Source organism: Cicer arietinum, chromosome 5, assembly GCF_000331145.2.
Source record: "Cicer arietinum cultivar CDC Frontier isolate Library 1 chromosome 5, Cicar.CDCFrontier_v2.0, whole genome shotgun sequence".
Lineage (NCBI taxonomy): Eukaryota > Viridiplantae > Streptophyta > Magnoliopsida > Fabales > Fabaceae > Cicer > Cicer arietinum.
The window spans coordinates 64,096,825-64,122,924 of NC_021164.2; the positions used below are offsets into that span (position 1 = coordinate 64,096,825).

The 26,100-nt window shown below is 32.5% G+C and overlaps 5 protein-coding genes across 6 annotated transcripts in view; 3 read left to right on the plus strand and 2 right to left on the minus strand.

Annotated features, from left to right (window-relative positions):
- LOC101498628 (uncharacterized) overlaps window positions 1–2,959 on the minus strand; it is an 8,667-nt gene extending 5,708 nt beyond the window's left edge. Inside the window, exons 1-3 of one of the 2 annotated variants that reach the window (XM_004502054.4) lie at window positions 2,807–2,959; window positions 2,362–2,548; window positions 318–361 (exon numbers count right to left, since the gene is read on the minus strand). In XM_004502054.4, coding sequence (XP_004502111.1) covers window positions 318–361; window positions 2,362–2,524 — 207 coding nt within the window. In that variant the 5' untranslated portion in view covers window positions 2,525–2,548; window positions 2,807–2,959. The remainder of the gene's footprint in view (window positions 1–317; window positions 362–2,361; window positions 2,549–2,806) is intronic. The other variant, XM_027334462.2, reaches the window with a different exon arrangement.
- Window positions 2,960–5,956: 2,997 nt separating this feature from the next.
- LOC101498956 (uncharacterized) lies at window positions 5,957–8,578 on the plus strand. The gene is made up of 5 exons (XM_004502056.4): window positions 5,957–6,123; window positions 6,205–6,368; window positions 6,471–6,570; window positions 6,892–7,061; window positions 7,529–8,578. The coding sequence occupies exons 1-5, from the start codon at window positions 6,030–6,032 to the stop codon at window positions 8,051–8,053; spliced, it is 1,053 nt and encodes a 350-aa protein (XP_004502113.1). The 5' UTR covers window positions 5,957–6,029; the 3' UTR covers window positions 8,054–8,578.
- A 2,487-nt stretch (window positions 8,579–11,065) lies between these two features.
- On the plus strand, window positions 11,066–16,909 carry LOC101499496 (long chain acyl-CoA synthetase 8). Its single transcript, XM_004502057.4, has 12 exons — window positions 11,066–11,221; window positions 11,783–12,344; window positions 12,451–12,531; window positions 12,659–12,928; window positions 13,306–13,437; window positions 13,512–13,685; window positions 14,046–14,275; window positions 14,876–14,993; window positions 15,282–15,413; window positions 15,529–15,663; window positions 15,772–15,978; window positions 16,463–16,909. Exons 2-12 carry the CDS (start codon window positions 11,808–11,810, stop codon window positions 16,625–16,627), a joined length of 2,181 nt encoding a protein of 726 aa, XP_004502114.1. The 5' UTR covers window positions 11,066–11,221; window positions 11,783–11,807; the 3' UTR covers window positions 16,628–16,909.
- An 841-nt stretch (window positions 16,910–17,750) lies between these two features.
- LOC101499799 (uncharacterized) lies at window positions 17,751–21,049 on the minus strand. The gene is made up of 6 exons (XM_004502058.3): window positions 20,474–21,049; window positions 20,207–20,352; window positions 19,081–19,249; window positions 18,572–18,670; window positions 18,295–18,377; window positions 17,751–18,195 (listed from the first exon to the last, which is right to left on the minus strand). Exons 1-6 carry the CDS (start codon window positions 20,831–20,833, stop codon window positions 18,069–18,071), a joined length of 984 nt encoding a protein of 327 aa, XP_004502115.1. The 5' UTR covers window positions 20,834–21,049; the 3' UTR covers window positions 17,751–18,068.
- Window positions 21,050–21,752: 703 nt separating this feature from the next.
- LOC101500121 (ribulose-1,5 bisphosphate carboxylase/oxygenase large subunit N-methyltransferase, chloroplastic) lies at window positions 21,753–26,100 on the plus strand. Its single transcript, XM_004502059.4, has 12 exons — window positions 21,753–22,240; window positions 22,852–23,015; window positions 23,630–23,713; window positions 23,839–23,896; window positions 24,009–24,062; window positions 24,224–24,295; window positions 24,373–24,453; window positions 24,838–25,010; window positions 25,087–25,189; window positions 25,266–25,397; window positions 25,564–25,686; window positions 25,865–26,100. Exons 1-12 carry the CDS (start codon window positions 21,860–21,862, stop codon window positions 25,949–25,951), a joined length of 1,512 nt encoding a protein of 503 aa, XP_004502116.1. The 5' UTR covers window positions 21,753–21,859; the 3' UTR covers window positions 25,952–26,100.

Below are 26,100 nucleotides of genomic sequence, written 5' to 3' on the forward strand. Positions count from 1 at the left end.
ACAAGTATCTCCTAAACAACCTGAATGAAACAGCACAACTAACATATGAAACAATTAATCACAACTAACATGCCCAAACAATTAATCATATGAAACAATGAAAAAAATTATGGGAGTTTGATGTGATTGATAAATAAGAGACTGGCCCATCAATAACCTCTCAAGTTGATGTATAGAATATTCAGGATTATGCTGCAACTATTATAGACATTTGGCTGTAAAAACAACATGGATAGGATAGACTTTGAGCGTAACAGATTCAGAAGTATGACCAACGTGATTGCTACAATCTAGCTAACAATAAGATCGAAACATACCTCTTTTCGTTTGTCCTTTTTTCTTTTAACCTCGTGAAATGTATCTGCAAAACAGCCGCTTGATGTTATTTTGTTTGGACCATGAATATAGTTGGAACAATGAATATGTAACAGCAATAGTAGAAGAAGGCCACGGAATGCTTAAAGAACTTCACAATGTAATGGTTAACAGCAATACACGAATTGATGTCGATACAATATATGATATACTAGAAGATCATGAAAGTACATACAAAAATGGCTAATATGATGATATATGTAAAATTGAGCAGGCATAAACCAGAAAAACGAAAGTTTGTACCAAAAATTCAGTGATTGAAATTTGTTTCACTAACAAGGCTAAACTGACAGGAGTTTAATCAGACAGCAAAAAAAAACTGGTGCGAAATAAGAAATTCATACCCCAACTAATAATTACATCAAACCAAATGCTTTAAACAGAATCAGGAAACCTCATTGACATTACTTCATACAGATATCTTAATTAGCATGTCGGGAAACTGCCTCGGGAAAACCATCCACAGATTCTAAGTGTGTCCTGAAAAACAACCCTATCCCATAACATACAAGGTAACCAAGAAATTAACCATAAAAATGTTTTCAAAAAAGAAAGAACGGTGCTCATTTTTAGCCTCATTATATCATAATCCTTTGAAAATTATCACGAAAAACTGCTCCATGGTAGGGGAAAACACCCAAAGTTCAACCAAGAACTACAAAAAATTACAGACCCTACCTAAACATAACATTAAATTTGATAAATAATTATGTGGAGTCGGCAAATTAGCAACATATTTCTGGCATGGTCCAATTAAGCATCAAAATATTTGATCTTACATAGGGTTCTTAGATTTTCAAATGGATTTGTCAAGAATGAATCTCTGTCGGTCAGGAGACTGAGGACAAAACAGGACATAACCCAAAAAGAAAAGGAAAAAAACTCCTTCCCCCACAGTACATAGTTTTAAATCTCAGATAGTGGTGCATAGTGGCCTACCTCAAAAGCACTATAGCGGGATTACCACTATTCTGAATTTTTTTATACGTATTAAATAATTAATAATTAATTCTATACAGAAAAATGCTGAAAATAAAATAATACTCAAAATTCATGACATATTCATAAATAACAATATTAAGTCATAGGTTAGCAAAACATAGAGATGAATAAAAGTAAAGAAAACAAACACAATTAAGCATCTAAGGCTTAAAGTAACAACATTAAAATTCCAATCCAAAGAATTAGCTAATCAAGCAAAAAAAATTGAGGGATTTAGCAGCCGCAAACAGCTGCTATAGAAAATTGTTCAGATACAAACTTCCAAATGCGGCCACCAGCCACTATGGCGTGCTATTAACAACATAGCCACAGTTTAGTATGGAATCCAAATTCTCCTATCTATATTGGAGGAAACATGAGGATGATAACCAACTAAAGCATAATGCAGACCCAAAACATAGAATGCCCTCACAAAAAAAGGAACTAAAAGCAACCAAAGGAGTATCAAACAAAGCATCAACTGAGCTAAACATTGGCAGCACAATAAGTTTAGACCCCAAAAAAAAAAAAAACTTAAAACAAAGTAGGGTCAAGTTCACAAGGGCAACAACGATACAAGTCAACCAAACACATCTTATATGAAACCAGACACTCATAAACTCCACAAATATATTTCTTCTCTAAACACAACTTAGCTTTCCTCAGACCAACTACACAGAACCTCACAAAAACCAAAAGGGGTATGAAAAAACCTAAACTTTAACACAACAAAACTTCATCAACAGTAAAAAAAAGCTAAAACTTTCTATCCCAAGCTACACAAAACCTGATAAAAATCAAAAGGGGTATTACAAAAAAAGGGTCCAAAGTTGGGCCAACAAAACTTCATCACAAAGGGTCCCCACTTCAAACTCCAAAAAACCAATTCCACCGACACAGTACCAAACAAAAGGCAGATGAGGAAAAAGAAACAAAAAATAAGAAACAATAAGATCAAGATCGAAATAAATAACCCTTGAAAGTAAGAGAAGCATATGATTGTACCCTGAAAGAGAAGCTTCTGTGCAGTCTCGTTGGGATCCATAGAACACTCCTTAAGCATTGCATAAATCTCATCATCACTGTGATTACCCGTGATCTCTTTGATATTCTGGATCGTCTTCCTAACACCGCTTGGAATCGAAACCCTTAACACAGCACCGCTCATCTTTGCAACAAAAAAAAGAACAAACTTTGAAACAAGAAAAGAGAAAAAAAAGAGTGAGAGAGAGAAGAGACAATATATGGTATATTATTTATAACAAAGAGAAAGAAGGGTTCAGTGATTGTTGTTATGTGTTGTGATGATGCAAACAGAGACTAACGAAGAAACATTTGAAGTTCGTATAAATTGGCAAAAGGTGTGTGTTTTTGTGTGATCCGTTATTGTTATTATTATTTTTCAATTATTTCTCAATAATAATAATAAACAATGGTTTTTCTTTTTTACCTTATATTTGTTTTTTTGAAAATTTTATTGATTGATCTGCCTCAAAGTAGAAATAACGTGATGAATGTGGGGGAAAATTGTTATATATCTAAGTGAGGAACGAATGTGAGAGAGAGAGAGAGAGAGAGAGCAAAAACCAAGCAAATATTATAGGGCTTTTTGTTCCTCTTCCGTTTCTTTTGTGTGTGCTTTAATTTAAATATTATTATTATTATTATTATATTATTATTGTTATTATGTATTATTTATTTATTTGGTTTCTTTTTTCCTCATACTTGCCTTCCCTTCTCCTTGCAATTGCTTCCCTTGCTAATTTTATTGACTTGTGACTTTGGTATTGGTTGCCTTTTCTTTTTTTTCTTTCCTTTTCAAACTCGACTCACAAATTTATGTATATATACACTCCCTATATTATTTGGAAAAAAAAAAAATACTTCCTTTATTTTTTAACATTATGCATTTTTTTCTCAGGCATTGCCATTCTGTCAATTTTCATGTATAATATTTTTTGTTTCCCAACAAATAAATGTTTATTGTAAAAAAAATAAACACTGTAATTTTCTCACACTAGATTAGATATTTGATAAGCATTTTCAAATCAATCAATCTAAGAATCATAAAAGAGAAACAACTTTCTCGTATTTTTTGATTTTGTTTTTATATTGTTTAGAAGTATGTTGAAAATATTGTAATTAAATGTATTGATTAATGTTAATTTGTAAAAAGAATCAAATAAACTAATTATTTTCATGTTGATATAATGTTATACACTGACACGAAATTCGTGATTTTTTAAAGTAGTTCTTCTTTGATATAAGTGTTGTCTTTTGTTTTGTTTTAATAGTTTTATAAATTAAAAATTAACATTTTAATAACTCTAAAAAATTAAAAAAAAAGGAATAACATATGACTTTTTTTTTTAATTTTGTTTTAAAACTATACATAACTGTTGTGAAAAAATTATAATTGAGTACACTAAGTTATGAAAAACAAATTGTGAAAATAAAAGATAAATTCATCATTTTCATGTGAACAACATATTAGAAAAAAAAAATACGGTATTGATAATACAAAATGAACTAACGTGTATTTAAAGCTAATTATTTCATTATATTACATGTGAGTGTTTTTATTCATTTTTTTTAATGAGTCTTAAGATTTAAAACACAATAATAAAATAGTATTTTAAAATAAAGCAACGCCAACACGAGAGAACTCGACCAATTTTTATAATCAATAATTATATATTTTGGTGTAATTATATTATTTTTTATTCATTAAATAATTGATTTAAAAAATAATTTCCATATATATATCAAAATATACTAAGTTTTGTTGTAACCTATTTTTCTTCAAATGTTAAAATTTGTTTAAACTATTTTATCGTTGTTTATCAATCAAATAACTAATTTTTTTCAATTATTATACATAACTTTGTAACTTTTATTATTTATATTATAAAAAGTGGACAAACAGACATATTGGTATTCTTTTGCATGCTAATATATGTTAGTGATAATTTTATAAAAAGTGATAGACAATCTCATTGTTCTCATGAGATCAATGTGTTATTTCTGATCAAGCAACTCATAACGAACTCATATTTTCAAAATCATTTTTTATCTCCCATACACATACTATTGTTTATTTAAATTTCATTTAAATGTTATGGTAAAGTTATAATGAAATATATTAATTATAAATAATTTTATAAAAATAAAATATTAATTCATAATTTTCGTGTAAACAGATCATTATTATTTGATAAGGAACTCACATATTTTCAAAACCAATAGTTAAAACAGGTCTTAAACATATTTTGAATGCAGTTTTAAAAACAAAATTTTAAAATAAAAATACATAAACAGATATATAAAACAATTAAGATATTAATTTTGTAATTTTATTTTTTGCAGTAATTAATGGTGAAAATAGTTAAAGATCCACTACTATTCATTATAAGTAGTGTATAATGAATCACGATAATACGTGTTTATACAATATAACTTTTATACGGATTAAAATCCCACTAACTAATCAATATATTGATTTTCATTATAATTTTCTCTTTGTCATCTATCTATGACTAGCAAGTTTGAAACTGTTTGGCTATTCCTTTTCAAGACCTACATCTATACTAATCCTTGCTCAACATTTTTTTTAACATAAATTTTTACAAATTAATATTTTGTTGGTCTCAATAATTTCACTAAGATTCATGATGCAAATATATCAATCTTATAGCAAGTCACTTTTTAGACATTGTCATTAAATCTATGACTACGAGATGAGATGCGACTTTTTTAATTTTTTCTCATGCGATTTTTTTAACTACGATTGGCACGAGTTAATTGTATTAATTAGTTATGACATTCAACATTTTCTACATGAATATTATAATTATGAATGATGTTTTTTAGCTTGTAATTGATGAGTTAATTGCACTAATTAGTTATAAAATTCAGTATTTTTTGCAATAACTTCACTAATCTTACCTGATTTATAACAATTAACAAACATCATAAATCTCGTTATAAATAAAATCGCAATTCCAAACAACCCTTATTTATATTATATTTTTAAGAAATAAAGCTAAAAAGAAGTAAGCCACATGCTAGATTTAATCATCAAAACCATAAAATTTGTCTCATAATTGATCTAAATTAAACTAGAAACAAACTATCCATAAAAGTATATCATATACATTGAAGATTTTAGTATCAATTGGTACAAATAATATATGCACAAATTTCAACAAGTGTGATTTGCTAGTTCAACTAACAATCCACCAATTTCACTAGCGACACGTTGGACTCATCAAAGTTAATTAGGGATGTACTTTTCCACCATCAACATTAATTTAGAAGTATAATTTGAAGAAAAAAACACTAAATTTTTACCATTTATAAATCATAAATGTATTACAAAATAATATATATTGTCAAGAAGAATATCATTAAAAACATAAACGATGAGAACACAAAACGGACATGCACCGTCAAATGAGAACCAAATGTAAGTACAGTTTGAAAGTGTTGTTAGAGGTTAGAGCCTAGAGGTGTAAAAAGAATATTAGCCCAAACCCAATATATTTTTCCGAAGCCCAAATCGACAAAGGAACAGTTATAATAATAACCAACCCTAACCTCTTTTTCTTACTCAACTCGTCTCCATTATCCGCAAACAATTGCACGTCACAAAATAGTATACCCGATCTGCAATCATGTCTTCCAGAAAACTCGATAACCCTCACTCCGGCGACGGTGCCAGTCCCGGAAAAATCTTCATCGGAGGGTTAGCCAAAGACACAACATTAGGTCACAAACAAGGAACAATTCATTCATTTTTTATTTTTAAAATTTCACTGTTATTTGTTTCTGACAGTGTTGATTCTGCAGAGACATTCGTGAAGTACTTTGAAAGATACGGAGAGATTACAGATTCCGTTATCATGAAGGATCGACATACGGGTCGACCAAGAGGTTTCGGGTTTATCACTTATGCGGATCCTAACGTCGTTGACCAAGTCATTCAGGAGAATCACATCATCAATGACAAGCAGGTAAACCCTAGTTAGGGTTTTTCTTTTTGTTTATTAGTTCTGTTCAGTTGATTTGTTTTTTTTTTTGGTAATTTAATTTCGCTTAGTTTTTGTTCCTACTAGGTTGAAATCAAGAGGACTATTCCTAAAGGTTCATCACAAACTAATGACTTCAAAACTAAGAAGATTTTTGTTGGTGGCATTCCAACAGCAGTATCTGAAGGTTTGTTTCCAGCACTTTGAATTTGTTTATGCAATAATAGTAATCAATGTTTACTGTGTGCTTGGAGTTATTTATATTAATAATCAATAATCTATCAAGCAATTACACTGACACATGCATTGGACACGACGAAAACATTTAATTGAATGTAATCAATGTGTCTTGTTGGTATATGACATTGTGACTCGTCTTTGATCAGTAGTGTTGTGCTGGTTTATTGTCTGCATATCCGTGTTTTGTTAGTCTGTGTTACGTGTTTTTGAATAATATTTTTGGTATTGTCAGTAAGTGATCTTATTGCTTGCCTTTTGTGTGTTTCAGATGAGCTCAAGAACTTCTTCTCTAAGCATGGGAAGGTTGTGGAGCATGAGATAATACGCGACCACACCACTAAACGATCTCGTGGATTTGGTTTTGTAGTTTTTGACAATGATAAGGTTGTGGATAATTTGCTGGCTGATGGGAACATGATTGATATGGATGGTACTCAGGTGAGTTTGGTTTGTTTTTTTAGGTTGTTTGAAATTGGTCCTGGCACTGCTGTCTATAAAGTAGTGGTAATCTGTTTCGATTTGAAAGGTTGTTGTTGTCAAATAGCGATGTCAAATAGCAGCTATAAGCAATGCTATATATAGCATGGCGGAGATTGAACAAATTGTGATTGCTCTGCACTATGCTATTTAGTACAAAGGGTTGTCAAATAGTTGCAATTGCAATGCTATACCACTATAGCATAGCGGAACAAACAGAAATTTTTCTGCAATCCGCAATTGACAACACTGGTGAAATATTTGGTAAATGGGGATTCCCATTTCTTCCCAATAATGCAATGTCTCTCTTTGTAATTGTTATTGCTATTGTTAGCACTTATGTAGCAGGCGTACTACAGGTTAGCTAAACCAAGGAAAAAAGGTTATGTTTATGAATGAATCTAGGTTGACTCAATTCTTTGTTGTAGGTTGAGATAAAGAAGGCTGAACCAAAGAAATCCTCAAATTCAGCTTCTCTTCCATCATTTGCTAGTGACTCTAGGGCACGTTCTTACAGTGATGGTTTTGGTGGGTTTGGCGATTCTTATGGAAGTTTTTCTGGTGGAGGTTATGTCCCTGGATCTTATAGATCACTTGGCGGTTTCGGTGGTAGGCTTAGTGATTATGGTGGATATGGAGGTGGAGATGACTTCAGTGGTAGTTTTGGGGGCTATGGGGGCAGTTCTGGTGGTTATGGAGGCTATAGAGGAGAATCTTCATTTGGCTACTCTAGCCGCTATGGGTCCTACATGGGGGGCCTTGGTGGTGGATATAGTGGTGGTGGGTTAGGCCCGTACGGAAGAGGTGTTGGGGGCTATGGAAGTTATGGTGGTCCAGGCACTGGCGGAGGTTATGATTCAGGTGCTGGTGCTGGTTTTGGTGCGACAGGAGGACTCTATTCTAGTAGGGGAGGTTATGGGGGCAGTAGTCGATACCATCCTTACTCAAGATAGTTTTATTACTAAGCTTTGCGGTAGAATTTGCATGCAGGTTTAATCATTTCCTAGATACAAGGCACTTACTGCAGGAGGGCACTTTCTAGCAGTCAGATGAACCACTAGCATGTCTGTTTTAATCAATTGCTTAGACAATCGAAGATAGAACTTCATTGATCTAGAGCTTTCTGAACAACACCAATCTAGAGGTTTTTGTCCATCATCATTCTAGAGCTCTCTGAACATCAACAATCTAGAGTATCCCATCAGTTACCAGCCTATATGATCTTAGTTAGATTATTGTTTTATGTGATAATCAGATGATTGCAAGTTAGACTGTCACCATTCTGGATATCAATTTTAGTTAGAATCATTGGGTTGTGTGAATGTGTATTATTGTAGGTTATGCTTATTAGAATTTTGTTTGAAAGAGTACTTGTTCTTGATCTTTCCTTTAGTTATGCTTGGTGAGCCTATATTGTAGACGTGTGACACAACCTTTTCAGGTTATGATTTAGTTATGTTTTTGGTAAAGATAAATCATATCATAGCTCTCAATTAGTTCCAAGTTCCAACAGGTTCCTGAAGTCACTTTTCCTCCCAAAGGGTTGGTTTGATTGTTAGCAAGCATTAATTGTTAACTTAAATGGTTGGACTATTGATCTGAGCCTTTATCCAGATTTACACATTCTTAGATTTTGTTAGTGTTAGCATCGGATAGTCGATATATTTGCCTCTAGGGGCTCTATGGTTAGTTAAAACAAGAAGCTATATAATACCTAATGGGGGATCGTATATTAGTTTACAAATGTTGGACATAATATCTAGCGAGTACATTAATGAGTTTTTAGCCACTACTGCTATGCACGTCCATGATTGAATTCATGATGTTTGTATGTATTTTGGAAGGTGCAAATAGCTATTATCCCAGCTTTGCTCTTTAATAGTTTTATCGCCTCTACGAACCCTAAAACATACCTTGCATTAAGCATGTTAATTTTTTAAAGCAGTGATTTAATAACGAAACAATTAAATATTGTTATTTTAGTTTATATTAATTATAGAATGATCACAGAAATTGTTTAAGAAATGTTGAACTAGTATATGGATTTTGAGAGAATTTACTGAATCTTTTTTATTTTTATTTTTTTTATGTGCATGGGTTTTGAATGTTGGGTAAACATTATTTTCAAAAGACTTTGTTAACAGGATTGTCTTAATGAATATTATTCCTTTTCTTAAACTTTTAATGAAGAGCTTATATAATGTTTTTTATTAGCGAGAGATTATATAATGTAGTTTAATCCATGTTAAATTGTCTTGACTGTTGGTTGGTTTTTTAATTTTGATTTGTGGAAACAACAAATGCGAGCCATGCTAATGAGGAATGTCCAGAAAATGCAAAGAAAAGAGCTCCTCATGGCAAACCACAAAGGCCAGAGAGTCAGATGTGGAGAACATCCCGGTTTTGAGCTTCAGGGATTTTCTAGTGATAGATTTGTTAGTAAGGGCTTCAATCACTGTTTTGTATACTTATCTTTTTTTGCTCTCGAAGATACTGTGTACTAAGAATTTTTATGTTATGACTTATTATAATAGTACAATAATTTTTTATTTAATAATATGCAATTTCTATGAATAATATAAATAATATTCCATGATGAAATAAGTTACCTAATTTTTTTAAAAGAAATTGGCTAACTAGTTAGTTATGTGGCTTAATTTGATTAAGTATATTTTGTATAAAAATAAATGATTCAACTTTTGCCATCCAATTTCATATTATGTTAAATAACATGGGAACTAATTATTGAAAAAAAAGTATTACAAACTGCGTAAGACTAAAATATCAATAAAAGTTCGCCCGTATAAAATGATAAAAATAATTGATTATAGTGAATACTTGTAAATATATTTGAAAAAACAAACAATAGATTAATAAATTTCATACTAATGATAAATAGAGGATTTGGCGTTCAGTAGTTTAAAGATTATTTGTTAAAGATTTTTTAGACAAAACATAAGCTATTTTGCTTATGTTTAATGTAATAATTTTTTTAATCATAAAGATCATGTACATAAATAATGTTATAAGCTATTTGTATATGTTTAATGTAATAATTTTTTTATTATAAAAAATCAGATATATAAATAATTTTATGAAATTATTCAAAATAATTTTTTATTTGAAATAATTTTTAGATTTTAATTTTTTTCTTCAAAAATTGTAACATACGCATAATTCTAAAAGCAATAATTTGTTTAAAATGGTTTGTTTTTAAAAATAAGACTCGATACGATATAAATTAGTTTTGCCATTTTCTTTTAGATTTGGCTGAATGTTTCAAAGTGTCAACTTCCATCACAGAAATCTTAAAACATAAACGAATGGCAAAAGGAAATAGAGGAGTAACTCAATATTAAGATGTAATAATTGCCTTTTCTTTTTGTTGTCAAACATGCAATAATGGTTTTAGCACAAGTAAGTCAAACATTAGAGATTGTGGGGAGATGTAGTGTTATAACATTGGAGATTATAACTAGAGAAAAAACACGAAATCTTAAATTGAGGGAATCTAAACCCAAACCCAAGGTTGTGTGTTGATATGTGTGTGAAGCCGAAGCCATAATATCCTAGTGTATGCTTTGAGGTGTTAATGTTTTTAGTTAACATCAAATTACTTCGAAAAATTTAAATTTAAATTTAAATTTAAATGTTACCTAAATTTTTATTTATTTATCTTTCGGTACATATTTCTTTTTGAAAATTAGATTATTAATATAAAAAATATATTATTCATTAAAATATTCGTCTCATAAAAGATAAATAAAATTCAATGAAAGAATTATTTAACTCAGTTTATCCAAACTAATCCCTTGATTCCAATGATTTGGTCATAAGTGATGTCGACGAATGTTAAAAAAAATAATTCTTTTAATTTTCTTATTCTAATTTAAATTTAATGCTGACGCGTGTATAATTTTCTACAAAATTGCCATTGCCACGTTTCTAATATAAAATGAAAAACAATATTCGCGACGTGTAATTCGTAGAAACGAAGTTTGGTTTGCATTCGGACAATACCCTCTTTAGGTCACGGCTTCGGAAACTGCTGAGACTAAAAAGAGAAAACCTTCGAGCTACATTGGAGTGAGCATCATAGCCATTTCATTCTACCTACAAAGGTATTCTTCGATGATCATCATCATCTTTTTATTTTTATTTTTTAATTATCATATATTTTTTTTATGTGGACTCTGAATCATGGATTGTAGTATAACGACATTGTTATGAAGGCGTTGTAGTTACTTTACTTTGAAAGTTTGATCTCATAATATACTATGCTTTTTGTGCTGCCAACCTAACCTTCTGCTAATTTTACTTTTTACTTCTTCCTCAATCTCTGTTATTTGCGATTAAGTACTGTTCTATGCATCATCATGCTCCGATTTTATAAATCTTGTTTTCAATTTCTATGGTGTAAATTAATAGCTTATAGCTGATTTACTACACTTTTTTTTTTCTTTTTATAATTTGGGTTTTGATCAAATTGCTTTATTTTTTCTTCTATTTTCTTGTTTTGAATTTTGATTGACCTGGTCCTAGTCAAAATGTTTACTTTGAATTGATCCAAGTAATTCTCTTTGCTCTTTATAAATTGATAGATTCTAATATATGTGAAGTCTATTATATTATATTCCCTTGAAGTTTGATTCAATTTATTTGTATTTTGACTTTTGATTTAGGTAATCAAATTGTGTTCTGCTTAAGATGGTTGATCCAAACGGTAGTTCCTCGTGGTTAAAAAATCTAAATATCTGTGAAACATTTGGGTGGAAAGATCATGGAGAGTATGGAACAGTTGCTGCTATAGTCATAGGCATCATTGTTCCAATTTTGTTATCGGCTTTGTTTATGGGAAAGAAAAAAGGGAAAGTAAGAGGTGTCCCGGCAGAGGTTGGTGGTGAGTCGGGTTATGTGGTACGTAATGCTCGATATTCTGAGTTGGTTGAAGTTCCTTGGGAAGGAGCCCCGACGATGGCTCATCTATTTGAGCAATCTTGTAATAAGTATACACACAATAGATTTCTTGGAACAAGAAAACTAATAGGAAAAGAGTTTGTTACATCCAGTGATGGAAGGAAGTTTGAGAAACTCCACTTAGGAGATTATGAATGGGAAACCTATGGAGAGGTCTTTGCTCGTGTATCCAATTTTGCGTCTGGTCTTCTTAAGTTAGGCCATGATATAGATAGCCGTGTTGCCATTTTCGCAGATACTCGGGCTGAATGGCTCATAGCCCTCCAGGTAAATTTGCTTTATTAGCTTTATTTCGTTGAGCCGTTCCATTATCTTTAGGCTTATTGGTTTTGCATTCACAAATTTTAATGAACTACTTCTTGATAAACTTCAGGGTTGCTTCCGGCAGAATATAACAGTTGTTACAATTTATGCTTCTCTAGGTGAGGATGCCTTAATCCACTCGCTAAACGAGGTAGGAAATTATCATCTTTTTGCTTAATTTTAGAGACTGTATAATAATTAGATGAAACATAGTTCATCACTGTAGTGACTAAAAATGGTGTGGCATGTTCTCACTTGAAGCTTTGGAATATTAACAGACTCAAGTATCTACTCTGATCTGTGACCCAAAGCTGTTAAAGAAGTTGGACGCAATAAGATCAAAACTAACATCTATCCAAAATATAATTTACTTTGAAGACGATAGCAAAGATGAACACGATTTTTCAGGAGGTTTGAGCGACTGTACAATTGCATCTTTCGGTGAAGTTGAGACACTTGGGAAAGAAAGTCCTGTCGAACCAAGCTTGCCTTCAAAGAATGCTGTTGCAGTTGTCATGTACACAAGTGGCAGTACAGGTCTACCAAAGGTTTGTTTCTTCTTTAAGTTTTGTTAAAGATGTCCGTCTCCGTGTCTGTGCATGTATAATCTCTTATTCATATTTATGATCTGCTTCATGTTTGTGAAATATTTTGTCCAGAATCATGGTTATTAATTTTCTCATGAACTTGATTGATGCCTTCTAAAGAACGTAATTCAGAGATATGAGTAGTTGAGTACTGACTTTTGTCTTGGTACTATGACTTTATTCTCTATACATTTTTAGGGGTAAAATATGCACACGAACCATATTAAGTCATTATGTACTGATGGTAACTTTTTCCTGCCTACTAAGAGGATCTCCATCAGGTCAATTACATGTTTCCCTTAGATTTGATAAGCTGTTAACTTTTAGTTATCATTTAGGGTGTCATGATTACTCACGGGAACATTGTAGCCACCACAGCAGCTGTTATGACAGTGATTCCAAATCTGGGTAGCAAGGATGTGTACTTGGCGTACTTGCCCCTTGCCCATGTTTTTGAAATGGCAGCAGAGGTAATTTTTTTAGCCCGTTTAAGTCCTAATTGTCAAAGTAGTTGATTCTGTCTCTAAATTACTGTGGTGTCTAGTCTGTTATGCTGGCTGCAGGTGTTGCAATCGGTTATGGAACTCCTCAGACTTTGACCGACACATCTATTAAAGTCATGAAAGGAACCAAGGGTGATGTTAGTGTCTTAAAGCCCACTCTTTTGACAGCAGTACCAGCTATTATTGATCGTATTCGAGATGGAGTTTTGAAAAAGGTGAGAACCCAATTCTCTTCCTTAGAGGAACAATTCTCCCCTTCATTTTGAAGCCTAGACAAAACTACCTTTCATTTATAAGATAAATAAAATAAAATAAACACCACATCAGCATTTTCATCTTTACTGCATTTAGTTTTTACTTTCATTGGAGCTTGACTGTTCAAATTTTACTGTTATACTGCATTGCTGGTCTTTATAGATATCTGGATAGAACTTTCCAATTTGACGGGCACTTTGCAATCCTTAACTGCAGAAACTTACATTTTTCCTTTTTTATTTTCCCCTAATATTCAATGTATTAAACTAGTCATTGAAAAATTACTTTTTCTTCCTTACTCTTATCTATAATGTACTTAGGTGGAGGAGAAAGGGGGACTTGCAAAGAAGCTTTTCCAGTTTGCATACAAGCGTCGACTGGCTGCTGTAAAAGGAAGCTGGCTAGGAGCTTGGGGAGTGGAGAAGTTGATGTGGGATACCATTGTCTTCAAAAAAATTCGTACTCTACTTGGAGGCCAAATCCGATTTATGCTTTGTGGTGGAGCTCCTTTATCTGGTGATTCACAACACTTCATCAATATCTGTGTGGGGTAATGATTCTCATCTTTATGCTACATATTACTTGGGTGGAATGAACTAGTTATCTTATATGTATGTGTGTGTAGTAGAAGGATAAGATGAGAAAAAAGGAAAAACTGTAACTCTACAATTAGTACATTCATCATAGTTCAAGACTGCTGGATCCTTGAAAACCTTGATCAAGATTATTCAGCATAAATGGGGGTTATACATCGAGTATGAGGCATTAAAATCTCTGAAAATTAGGAGAACTTCACAATTAGATCTTAAAATTCGGATTCCATTAGAACGGGATAAAGAAAAAGATATTCCTAAAACAGCTTGCAAGACTCATGAGGGGTTCTATATGTTTCATGCGATGCCTTTTGGACTATCCATTGCATCCTCCTCTTTCCAGTCTCTCATGAATGAGATGCTCAAACCATTTCTAAGGAAATTCATGTTAACGTTTTTCTGAAGATATACTGATTTGCAGCAGACCCACTTGATGCATCTGAGATTCATTCTTTAACTATTGGAGTTACAGAAAAGAACTATCTTGTTTCTCAGTCATACCTCTTTTTGTCCAACTAGGGTTATAATTCTTTGTATTTATTTATTTACGTTGACAGGGCTCCTATTGGGCAAGGATACGGTTTGACCGAAACATTTGCTGGGGCTGCCTTCTCTGAGTGGGATGACAACAGTGTGGGGCGTGTTGGTCCACCACTTCCTTGTGTCTACATAAAGGTATGCTGTAAATCTCATCAACAAAAAATTAGTACATTGAACTTCCAACCTCTACTTATTTATAGATGCTGCATTTAATTAAATTATTGTAATAGTCATTAACGATTATAGTCCATGCTAGTGAGTAATAAACCTTGTTGCACTTCAAAGATCAGTGAGAAGTTAGTAGCATCTCAGAAATAACAAACTGCATATCTCTTAAGCTGCAAAAAGAACTTGCAGTTGGTGCTATTTTTAAGAGACTCAATTTGGGGGGAATTTGATTGTGTGATTAATCTGGTTTTATAGCTTGTTTCTTGGGAAGAAGGAGGGTATCTGTCGTCAGACAAACCAATGCCACGAGGAGAGATTGTAGTTGGCGGATTCAGTGTGACTGCTGGTTATTTCAAGAATGAAGAAAAAACTAATGAAGTGTTCAAGGTAATTTTCACACTTAAAGTTATGTGCATGTTATTTTTCCTTTTCAATTTTCTTTAACTACTTAAATTTGTTCTTGCTGATTAATAAGCCGCAAATGTCATCCTAATTAATACAGGTTGATGAGAAAGGTCTGCGCTGGTTTTATACTGGTGACATTGGGCGATTCCATCCTGATGGGTGCCTTGAAATCATTGATAGGAAGAAGGATATTGTCAAACTTCAACATGGAGAGTATATCTCTCTTGGAAAGGTGACTCAAACTATACCTTGTCATTCTGTCGTTGAAGTACCGAGGCACAAGATTCACAGTAAAATTTTCAGGGTCTAACCATATGCTTTCATTTTTACTTAATTGCAGGTTGAGGCAGCACTGTCATCGTGTGATTACGTGGATAATTTAATGGTTTTTGCCGACCCGTTTCATAATTACTGTGTTGCTCTAGTTGTTGCTTCACATCAGTCCCTGGAGAAGTGGGCCCAACAAAGTGGTATTGAATACAAAGATTTTCCTGATCTTTGTAACAAACCTGAAGCTGTCACTGAGGTTCTGCAGTCCATTTCCAAGGTTAGCTAATATATGGATGGCTACTTGTTTGCATCCACGATAAAATTGATAAATTATTCCTCTGCGGTTTATGAATTAAAAATAAGTTCTTTTTTTTTTTTTTTTTTTTGCAACGGTCAATGTTAGTTATTAGTATTGTTAGTATTTGCTGAGAGTGAGGATCAAATCTACGACCTCTTTACCACTCAACTCCATAATTTCTCCTCCATCCTAACCACCAAATCAGCCTTATATTCCTTGTATCATTTAGCAGATAAGGTGACACTTGTTGTGAGCTATCACACTCTTAAATAAGGTGATACTTGTTGCGAACTACCACAACCCTAAATTAATACATATAAAAAATGTATAAATTCTCTTCATTTATTAGGCTGCTTCTATTTACGAAAAAGAATGAATCCTCAAATTAAACTACGTAAAGCTTGTAACAAGGTATATCGCACTGCAAGGTTAATAATCCCCTATTTTACTTTATCCATTTCAGACTGCAAAAGCTGCCAAGCTGCAAAAAACTGAAATTCCTGCAAAGATTAAGTTGCTGTCAGAACCATGGACACCTGAATCTGGATTAGTCACTGCTGCTCTCAAGTTGAAGAGAGAACAACTAAAAGCCAAATTCAATGATGATCTTTTGAAGTTGTATGCTTGAAGTATCTAATCTCATGTCAATGTTCTATCTATTGCAGGTGTATGTTATGATTGATTTTTTTTTCACGGTCAACATGGTTGATGTATTTTCGCTGTTAGCGACATGTAAAACACACGACATAGCGAAGACATACTCAGCATAATGGTGGCTGTTGAGACTATGCTGGATCGCTTTGTGAATAATGTGCTGATAGTGATATAGTCCTGCCACATGACTGGCATAGATAGTAATAAATGCGCTGTTATTTAATTTGAAATACATATATGTCAGTGATGTTTTTGATGTTTGTATTGCAATTTAATATATATGGAGCGATGAATAAATGTTTATGAAATGAGATTTTACAAAAAAAAAAAAAAGGTAATTTTCTATACAAAATATATGCATATAATTTTGTTTCCGTAAAAATGAAAAAAAAAAAAAAAAAACCTTATCACTGAGTTAAAATTCATATTTGGATCTGTGAATACATGAGGATATATAATAACAATCAATAATTGATCTTAACGTGTTCATGAGTATAGATAACAACAACCAATAATGAATTTTCATGTATTACATGAGGATATATAATAACAATCAAATAATTGATCTTATATAATAACAATCAATAATTGATGTGTTACATGGGAATAAATAACAACAATTAATAATTGTCCTTCATCTAACATATTATATCTTTTATGTATTACATGCAATAAAGATAGCAGTGTATTTGTGTATGTAATATCCCTGGCTCTTAGGAATGGACATGCACTTGATCTTGTTAAATTACTCGATAAACATAAAGTTGATTGGTTTTTTGCATAATTTAATAACTTATTTAAACTTATTTAAACTTATTTATTTTTTCAATAAGTTGAATCATAACTTTAACTATTTATGTAATGAAAACCTTAAAAATATGGCCCTGCAAGCGATTTACTTAGAGTAAGATTTGGAAACATTTCTTAACAAACATTTTTGAAAAAGAAATATTAAGAGAATTTTTTAATAACTGAACTTTTTAAATAATAATTTTTTGTATTAGTCTAGTTAAAATTAGTTTGTTACTTCTTACTTCTTTCGGAAGATTTTTTCTTCATAAATATCAATAAATTTATAAGGAATTTTAGAACCATACTTAATAATAATGCCCTTTCTTCCAATTGGATCTCATCCAAGATAATAAAAATGTAGATAAAATAGTAGAACTTCTCTCCAAGGAATTATTACATACAGCAAAAGAAGAAAACAAGTTTCTGTAAAGATTATGCCTAAAATGGATCTCTATACTGTTATGGGCTAGTGAAATTGTGGTGATGAGCTACTACATAACTATGTTGTGGACTTTGTAGAATGAATACTGCCATTCTGAACCAAACCAAACCAAACAATCAATATCAATTCTTATTGCATTAAAAATGTGAATTCCTATTCATATTGGCAGTATTCGATGGATTTACTCTGACTCAGCAGGAGTTTGTGCAACGACAGAGGTTGATAGTGAGGGCCGTAAGAGAAGGTATAAAGCAGGCCCCAGCAATGGTATCAGTGATACTGGAAGAAGCCAAGAACCTTTGTCAAACCTGCATTTTGGACTAGTATTAAATGACTTTTATATAATAGGGACTAGGATCTCTAAGTAAAAATTGAAATAAAACTTAAATAAATGCTAATGAGTGTACCATTTTCTAGCAGTCATATCATTGTAAACCCAAAATGGTGCCAATGTCGAGAGTAAAGTAAAATCAATGGACATAACATGGATCTGCAACATGTAAACTAGATTTTATCACCTTGCAAATTTGGCCCAATGTAACTAGAAAGGTTCTAGTAGAGTAGTAATTGTTGATTGAATTATTGAACATAAGCATGGCAATATTAGAGAAGTACATGGCATTGTGAAAACTTATAAGTACAACAAATCAGGCCAACTATACAAAAAGCTGAGTCTGAACTTACAAATTTGCTTTCCCTGCAGTACTGGAAAAATTCTTTCCATACATCTTCCCCAGCTAAACCAGCGTATGCTACGATGCCTATACCTGAAGCAAGCAATATCTGATGTGCAGTCGAGGTAAGTAACAATTTTCATAAATAAAAAATATATGACACGTCAAGTGAATATGCTGTATAGTATGTATAAATAAACTCCTTCAATTGAAAGTAACTAATAGGTAGTATAACAGGTTTCTTCTTCCAGAGAGATCTTCGATATATGATATGGACATGCACAAGGAAGTGACGTCTTTCAATTCGGACTATAAATGATAAAGGAAACTCCCTTAGAAAGGATAAAATGTGTGCCAATTTAAAAATATTCAGGTTTTCTCCAAAAGTAATTGTGTGACTACAACAAGGAGGTTATTCTTGGGCATTAAATTGAGCAAAATCACCAACCATGGACACTGTTATTTAAAAATGATTTACATGCAACAACTTTGTAATAGAAGGTTGAGATGAGCACTTACCAGTGCAGTGACTTTTGATTCCAAAAAATTCAATGGCCATGTTTTAAGCTGTGTTTCTTCAACAGGAGGTGGTGGTGGTTTCCAGAGAACAAAATAAGGAAGAAGGGCATATATGCCACCAAAAAATGAAAGTGTCAGGAAGGGCCATACAGGAACATTGCTTTTTGAGCTGTGGAGCAACAAATGAGAGAAGAAATCAGCTTCAAGAATATTAAACAGTAAAAAGACCAATGCAAAAAGTAAACCATCAATTCTCTTTTGAACAATATGTTGCATATGGTAGCTTGTAAAATTCTTGAACTGACATTCATAGCAGTAACATTGTTAACAGCATTCTTAAGAAGACATGAATCATCATTAACCAATAAATTGATTTTACAATTTTCAGAAAGAGCATAATATTATATGCAAGGCAAAAGATAGGTACAAAACCATTCTCAAACTATGTCTACACTTCAGATTGAAGACGTGTTCGGTGTTTGACATAGGTTGGTGTTGATCGCCAACATTTGTTATTTCATTCAATCATTTCCATTTATTACATTACTAATGAAACACAAACTTCGACACACACAGACACGTCGACACCGCTAATGTAAAAAATATAAGACACCGACACCGAATACATATATGATAATTTTTCACCTTCACTGATGCATCTACTACCGAACAACTAAACTTGTGGTAGTTAAATTTCATGTTTTTAACCCTCCCATCGTTGATCATCATTGCTTTGACATATCTTTAACCCATGTATTTGTGTTTGAGATGTGTCCAAGGGGTCTAAGGTGTGTCGAAGCAAAGAAAAACAAGTTTTATATTTGGGACCCTTATTTCAGGTGTCACACAAGTGTCGTAAGGGTGTCGGACACCAACGCGTGTCAAACACAGCAACACACCTAATGTCAAAGGTGTCCGTGTTTCATTTATTACCTGTGTCACAGTATCATGTCTGCTGTCTTTGTCAATAGTTCATGAACCTTCACCTAACAATTTAAACTTATAGGGAAGTCAACCCTTAACAATTATGGAAGCTCAAGAATGGTTTTATACTATATTATTAAAAAAGAAACCACATAAATTAGTAGCAAAGAGAAAAATGTATATGAGAGGGGAAATAAAATACCTCCTTCCTGTAGGAAGTAGCAACATGCTATATACCAAAGGCCACAAACCCATTATATACCACTCAGAAACAAGCACTTCATTCATTCTAAAACCATCATCCCCTTTCAAATTCAACAGCTTTTTCAAGAAATACACGTCCCTTGACTGAATCATTAAAAAAAAAAATAAACAAACAATAAATATAAGCATATTGAATATTGTAATCAAGTTGAGATATTACATGATTTTAAAAACCAGTCTTAATCTAAAAATAAATAAATATTACAGGTGTTTGGTCTGGGGAGAGAAATGAAACATAGTAGATAAGTGCAACCCACAAAAGAAAGAGCAAAATTGAGGTTGTCCAATCTCTTCCTCCCTCATCCACACTCCTACCAACTTCACTCTCTTTGTTGGAAGAGTCATGGCAAATGACGATAGTACCCTTTTTTCGAAATGATGATAAAGCAAAGGAGGGTTTGGTGACTACTAGAGGTTTGAATTTGAAGGAACTGAGTCTCAAACAACATTTCGAGGCAAATGCTGCTGTTGTTGTTGTTGTTCTGTGGGGTTCAATTGATTTTAGCGTTTTGAGAGTGGGGAAGTTGCAAGAGACCAAATTGGGTTTAGCTAATACTACCACCATTATCAATGTTCATATGGATAAAGATATTCATAAAATAAAGAGCTCAGTAACTGACTCAATTCATAATTAATAATCACTTTCCTTCAAAAAATATTATAATAATAATCACATAGGGAAAATGCAAAAGTCACTAATAAAAATATATATATATATATTTAATACGTGCGAAATAATGAAATAGATGAATTGAATTATTTTGGGACTATACTACTACTAGTGTTGCATATGGATAAGGCAGGAGACAAGAAGATATCACATGGTAAAGTTTTTTTTTTTTTTTCACAAGCCAAAACAATAAATTTAGAACTTGGTATAAAAAAAATAGATTTAATTGCACTTTCAGTTTATTTATTATTATTAATTTATAAAAACGATCTTTTATTTTAAAAGTAATTAGTCTTAGTTATCTCTCAAATTTTTTAACTAAAAAAAGCAGAATCGACATATTTTTAATGTGTGACATACAATTTTATAATATAGAATAATTTACATGTATTAATTATTTATATATAATTAATTAAATTAAAAATATGAAAATTTTCTGAAGTTGAAAGCTAAATTTTTAATGCATTTTATTCAAATTTCATGGGTATTAATCATTTTATATTATCGTATCACATTATCTAAAACATTGCACGTCATCATTTTTTAAGTAAAAAATAAAAAATAAAAATAAAAATTATCGATTTTTAAAATAGAAAAATTAATTCGTGAATTAGTAAAAATAGAGGGAATTAAAATCATAATTAAATAAAAAAAATAAATTAATTTTACAGCTTACTATAAATAGTAAATATAACGGGATGAAAAAATCACTCACTAGATTATTATTTAGTTAGTAAACCAATAAATTTACAAACTAATGAAACTAAGAAGATTAAAAAAGTAAATAAATTATGAGTGTGGGATTGGGACCACGTGGTATTTTCACAACTACACAAAGTAGCAGCAGAACACTGAGTAGCTATGGTTGTGTCAAGTTTGCGCAGATAAGGTAAGAAGGTTTTTGCTTAGTGACAGACAACCATGGTTGAAGCATCAGGAATGATGTTCACCAACACCACCAATCTTATTCCTGCTTTTACCCCAACAACATTTCACAGAACCTATCTTGGTCTCTCTCAACCAACTCTCTCACGAAGACACCATATTCACTTTTCAGTTTCAGCCACTCAGAGTCAAACCTCTGCAGCATTGGTGGAAACTATTCCTTGGGGGTGTGAGAATGATTCACTGGAAAATTCATCTTCTCTTCAGACATGGTTGTCAGACTCGGGTCTTCCTTTTCAGAAAATGGCCATTGATAAAGTTGATGTTGGTGAGAGAGGACTTGTTGCTTTGAAGAATATAAGGAAAGGAGAGAAGCTTCTCTTTGTGCCTCCCTCACTTGTTATTACTCCTGATTCTGTAAGCCTTATTTTCTCCTTCTATTCATTTGCATCACATACATATTCAGTTCTAAAATAATTAAGTTAGTTAGTATAGGCAAGTGGAATTGAAATATGGACCGATTTGAATTGACTTATTCGAGTTTATCTACTGTCTTAACCATTTGTGAGGCTGTTCATAAGGCTTATGGAAACGGCTTATGATATATCAATAACATGTTTTCAGTTTATTTCCATAAGCTCTTCAAGATAGGTTATGAAAATAACTTATATGAAGTCAATTTGATTTGATTTTTTTGTTATATGATAAGTGTTTATGCTATAAGCTTTTAATCAAGTAGTTTATCCAAATAGTGCCTATATTTATAGACATTATTTATGTGAGCATCACGACCATTTTAGTTTATATATTCAATCTAAGAAAGTTCCCTTGAGAAAATACCATAATACCTGCAATTCCAATATATATATGGACTATACTGTCAGTGTCAACACTCAACAGTATTACATATTTCAATTCATGCTAACGTTTGATACTTTTTTATGAACCTTCAAAACTTGATTTGGATATTTTGTTCTGGTGACTTATGATTCTGTTTGGGGTGTGTGTCTGTGTATTTTGGTTATCAGGAGTGGAGCTGTCCGGAAGCTGGCGAAGTATTGAAAAGGAATTCGGTGCCGGATTGGCCGTTGCTTGCAACTTACCTTATAAGTGAAGCTAGCCTCATGAAATCTTCAAGATGGTGCAGTTATATATCGGCCTTACCTCGTCAACCCTACTCACTTCTTTACTGGTAACTGAATTGGATTGCTCTGATGATGAATTCTTTTGAGTGTTTGCATTGTTGAGTTAGGAATTGAAGTTAGAGGTTGAAATGTTTTGTTACTATACTAAGGAGAGGGTGAGATAAATTGAAATGTGGAGACTATTTTAAATAATGGCACTAGGGTTTTAAATAGCGATCACAGTAACTGTCGTGGTTGCAACTCGGCCAAATGAGGCATCAATCGCAGTCATGTTGCGATTTCAGCAACATAAAAAACCATTCTGTTGTGGCTGTAAGCTTTTATTTAAAACCCTTATGTCACTGATATAATAAGCCTTTCCTCAAATGAAACAAAAGTGAAGACCAAATTAAAACATCTCATGCGTTTAATCATTATAAATTTCAATCCTTTTAAACTATCATTTCAATAAAAATCTATAGGTTGTTTATACTTGATATTTTCTTTTGTCATTTTCTTTTTGTTCTCTGATTTCTCAGTTTCATTTCCTTTAATTTCTTCATGTCTTAATTTTGATCTCAAGTAAAACACGATAGTTAATGGATTTCACTTCTTATTTCTATCAACAAAGAAAGAGTCTACTCTCAAAATTTTCCTATACAGCTCATTTCTGTCATTTCAGGTCACAAGCGGAACTAGATCGCTACTTGGAAGCTTCACTGATTAGGGAGAGAGCAATTGAAAGGACTAATAATGTTATTGGAACGTATGTGCCAATTGTTTATACTTAATATCTCTTTTTTTAGTATAATGTCTTAATCTAATGTGCTTTCTTGATTGAATATTCACATGTTTTGTTATAACTAGCATACTTCCCTTTTTGTTCTCCAGATACAATGATTTGAGGCTCAGAATATTTTCCAAATACCCTGATTTCTTCCCTGAAGAGGTAATTACCTCAGATTGAACAGGATGAGAATTAGTAGTTTCTGACCACAAACTTTTACAGAAAGAAAAGAGGGAGTTTCCAGAGCTAAATATGTTATTTGTATGGCTTTCAGGTGTTCAACATCGACTCCTTCAAATGGTCGTTTGGCATTCTTTTCTCGCGCATGGTGGGTCAATCTGGTAGATGAAATAAAACATTCTTATTTGACCCATACAAAAACATATTTTTGCAACCATTTAGTTCAATGAGGCTTAGTTTTTCTGTTTCATATTTAAGACAAATGGATGATTGTCAGCACATATAATTCATGATATCGGTATGATGTAGGTTCGGTTACCCTCGATGGATGGAAAGGTTGCCTTGGTTCCGTGGGCAGATATGTTGAATCATAGTTGTGATGTATGGTCTCTTCCAAACAACATTCTTAGCAAGTTTTCCCCAAGAAGTTGAACTTTAATTTGTTTTTATTGGTTTAGGTGGAGACATTTTTGGATTATGATAAAGTGTCGAAGGGAATTGTCTTTACGACAGACCGTCCCTATCAACCAGGTGAGCAGGTAAACATAAATTGATAGTTGGAAATTGTTAAATTAGATTAGCATTGGATAAAACAATTAAGTACCTAGGAATGAAATAAAAACTCCTTGTGCCTTGCCAAAGTGTTTTAAGTCTCTATAGGTAGCAATATTGCCTCAATGTTTGATGATGATACTCTTCACCATATAGCTTTCCTCATAATTCATTTCCATTTGATCTAAACATACTGCAATTTTTTGGGGTCTTAACCCTCTGGTTCCCAAGAGTAAGATAAAAACATGGCCAAGGTTTGTTTCAGTTAGGGATAGAACTCGGGTAATCCCGATTCATTTGATCTTCACTGAATCTCATTAACCACTTGACTATCACATACTGCAGTTGACTTCTTGTATCAAATTACACAGGTGTTTATTTCATATGGAAAAAAATCAAATGGAGAGCTTCTACTATCTTATGGATTTGTACCAAAGGAGGGAACTAATCCATGCGATTCAGTTGAGTTGTCACTGTCTCTCAATAAATCTGATGAGTCCTATGAGGAGAAGTTAGAATTGTTGAAGAAGTATGGATTATCAGGGTGAGTACCTAAACTTTCATAGTTATACCTTTCATGATTGAACTTGTTACTAACTTGTTTGATCTATTTTTGTCAGATCTCAGTGTTTTCCTGTAAGGATTACTGGTTGGCCATTGGAGTTAATGGCTTATGCTTATTTAGCTGTTAGTCCTTCAAGCATGAGAGGAAAATTTGAAGAGGTATGCATGCCACTTACTGTAGTTGTGAATTCTTTCTTCGAATGTTGTATAACTATATGTGTGATTCTTTTGACAGATGGCGGCCGCCGCATCAAATGAAACTACCTCGAACAAGGACTTGAGATATCCCGAAATAGAGGAACAAGCATTGCAATTCATACTAGATAGTTGTGAATCTAGGATCACAAAATACAATAAGTTCTTACAGGCAAGGAAACACTAATAAGAAACCTTTAAATTCATCTGAAAAACCATGACTTATGAAGTTTTCAATCACTAGCGAGCGAGTTAATCCTAGTTCTTTCATTTTGATTGATCGACATGGCAATCACAGTTATGATAAATGAAGTGTGTATATAATTTGTTTCTGGCAGGTAAGTGGATCACTGGACTTGGATGTGACTTCTCCGAAACAACTCAACCGGAGACTCTTTCTAAAACAGCTAGCCGTCGACTTGTGTACTAGTGAGCGGAGGATACTATTTCGCGCTCAATATGTAAGATTGTAAAAGCACATTATTTATTTCATTTCCTTCTGCTTATCCTAATTTTATAGACATCACTGATTGTTCAAAGTAAGCATAGTTCTTCCCAACATGCACAACTCTTATATAGTAATAGTAATATATTATCTGTTTATCACTAAAGCTTGCTAATTTTGACTATTAACTGCAGATATTGCGAAGAAAAGTGAGGGATATGAGGACTGGTGAACTAAGAGCCTTAAAAATCTTTAATGGGTTCAGGAATCTTTTCAAATGAGGCCATTCATTATTTTCTACACCTTTTGACATGATGATGTAATTGGTAGTTGTTGCTGAGAAAAACAGGTCCAGTCTTGAGTGATAAAATAATCTTGAAAAAAACAGCAACAAAAGTAAAAGTAAAGGAATGATTGTTGTATTGACTCA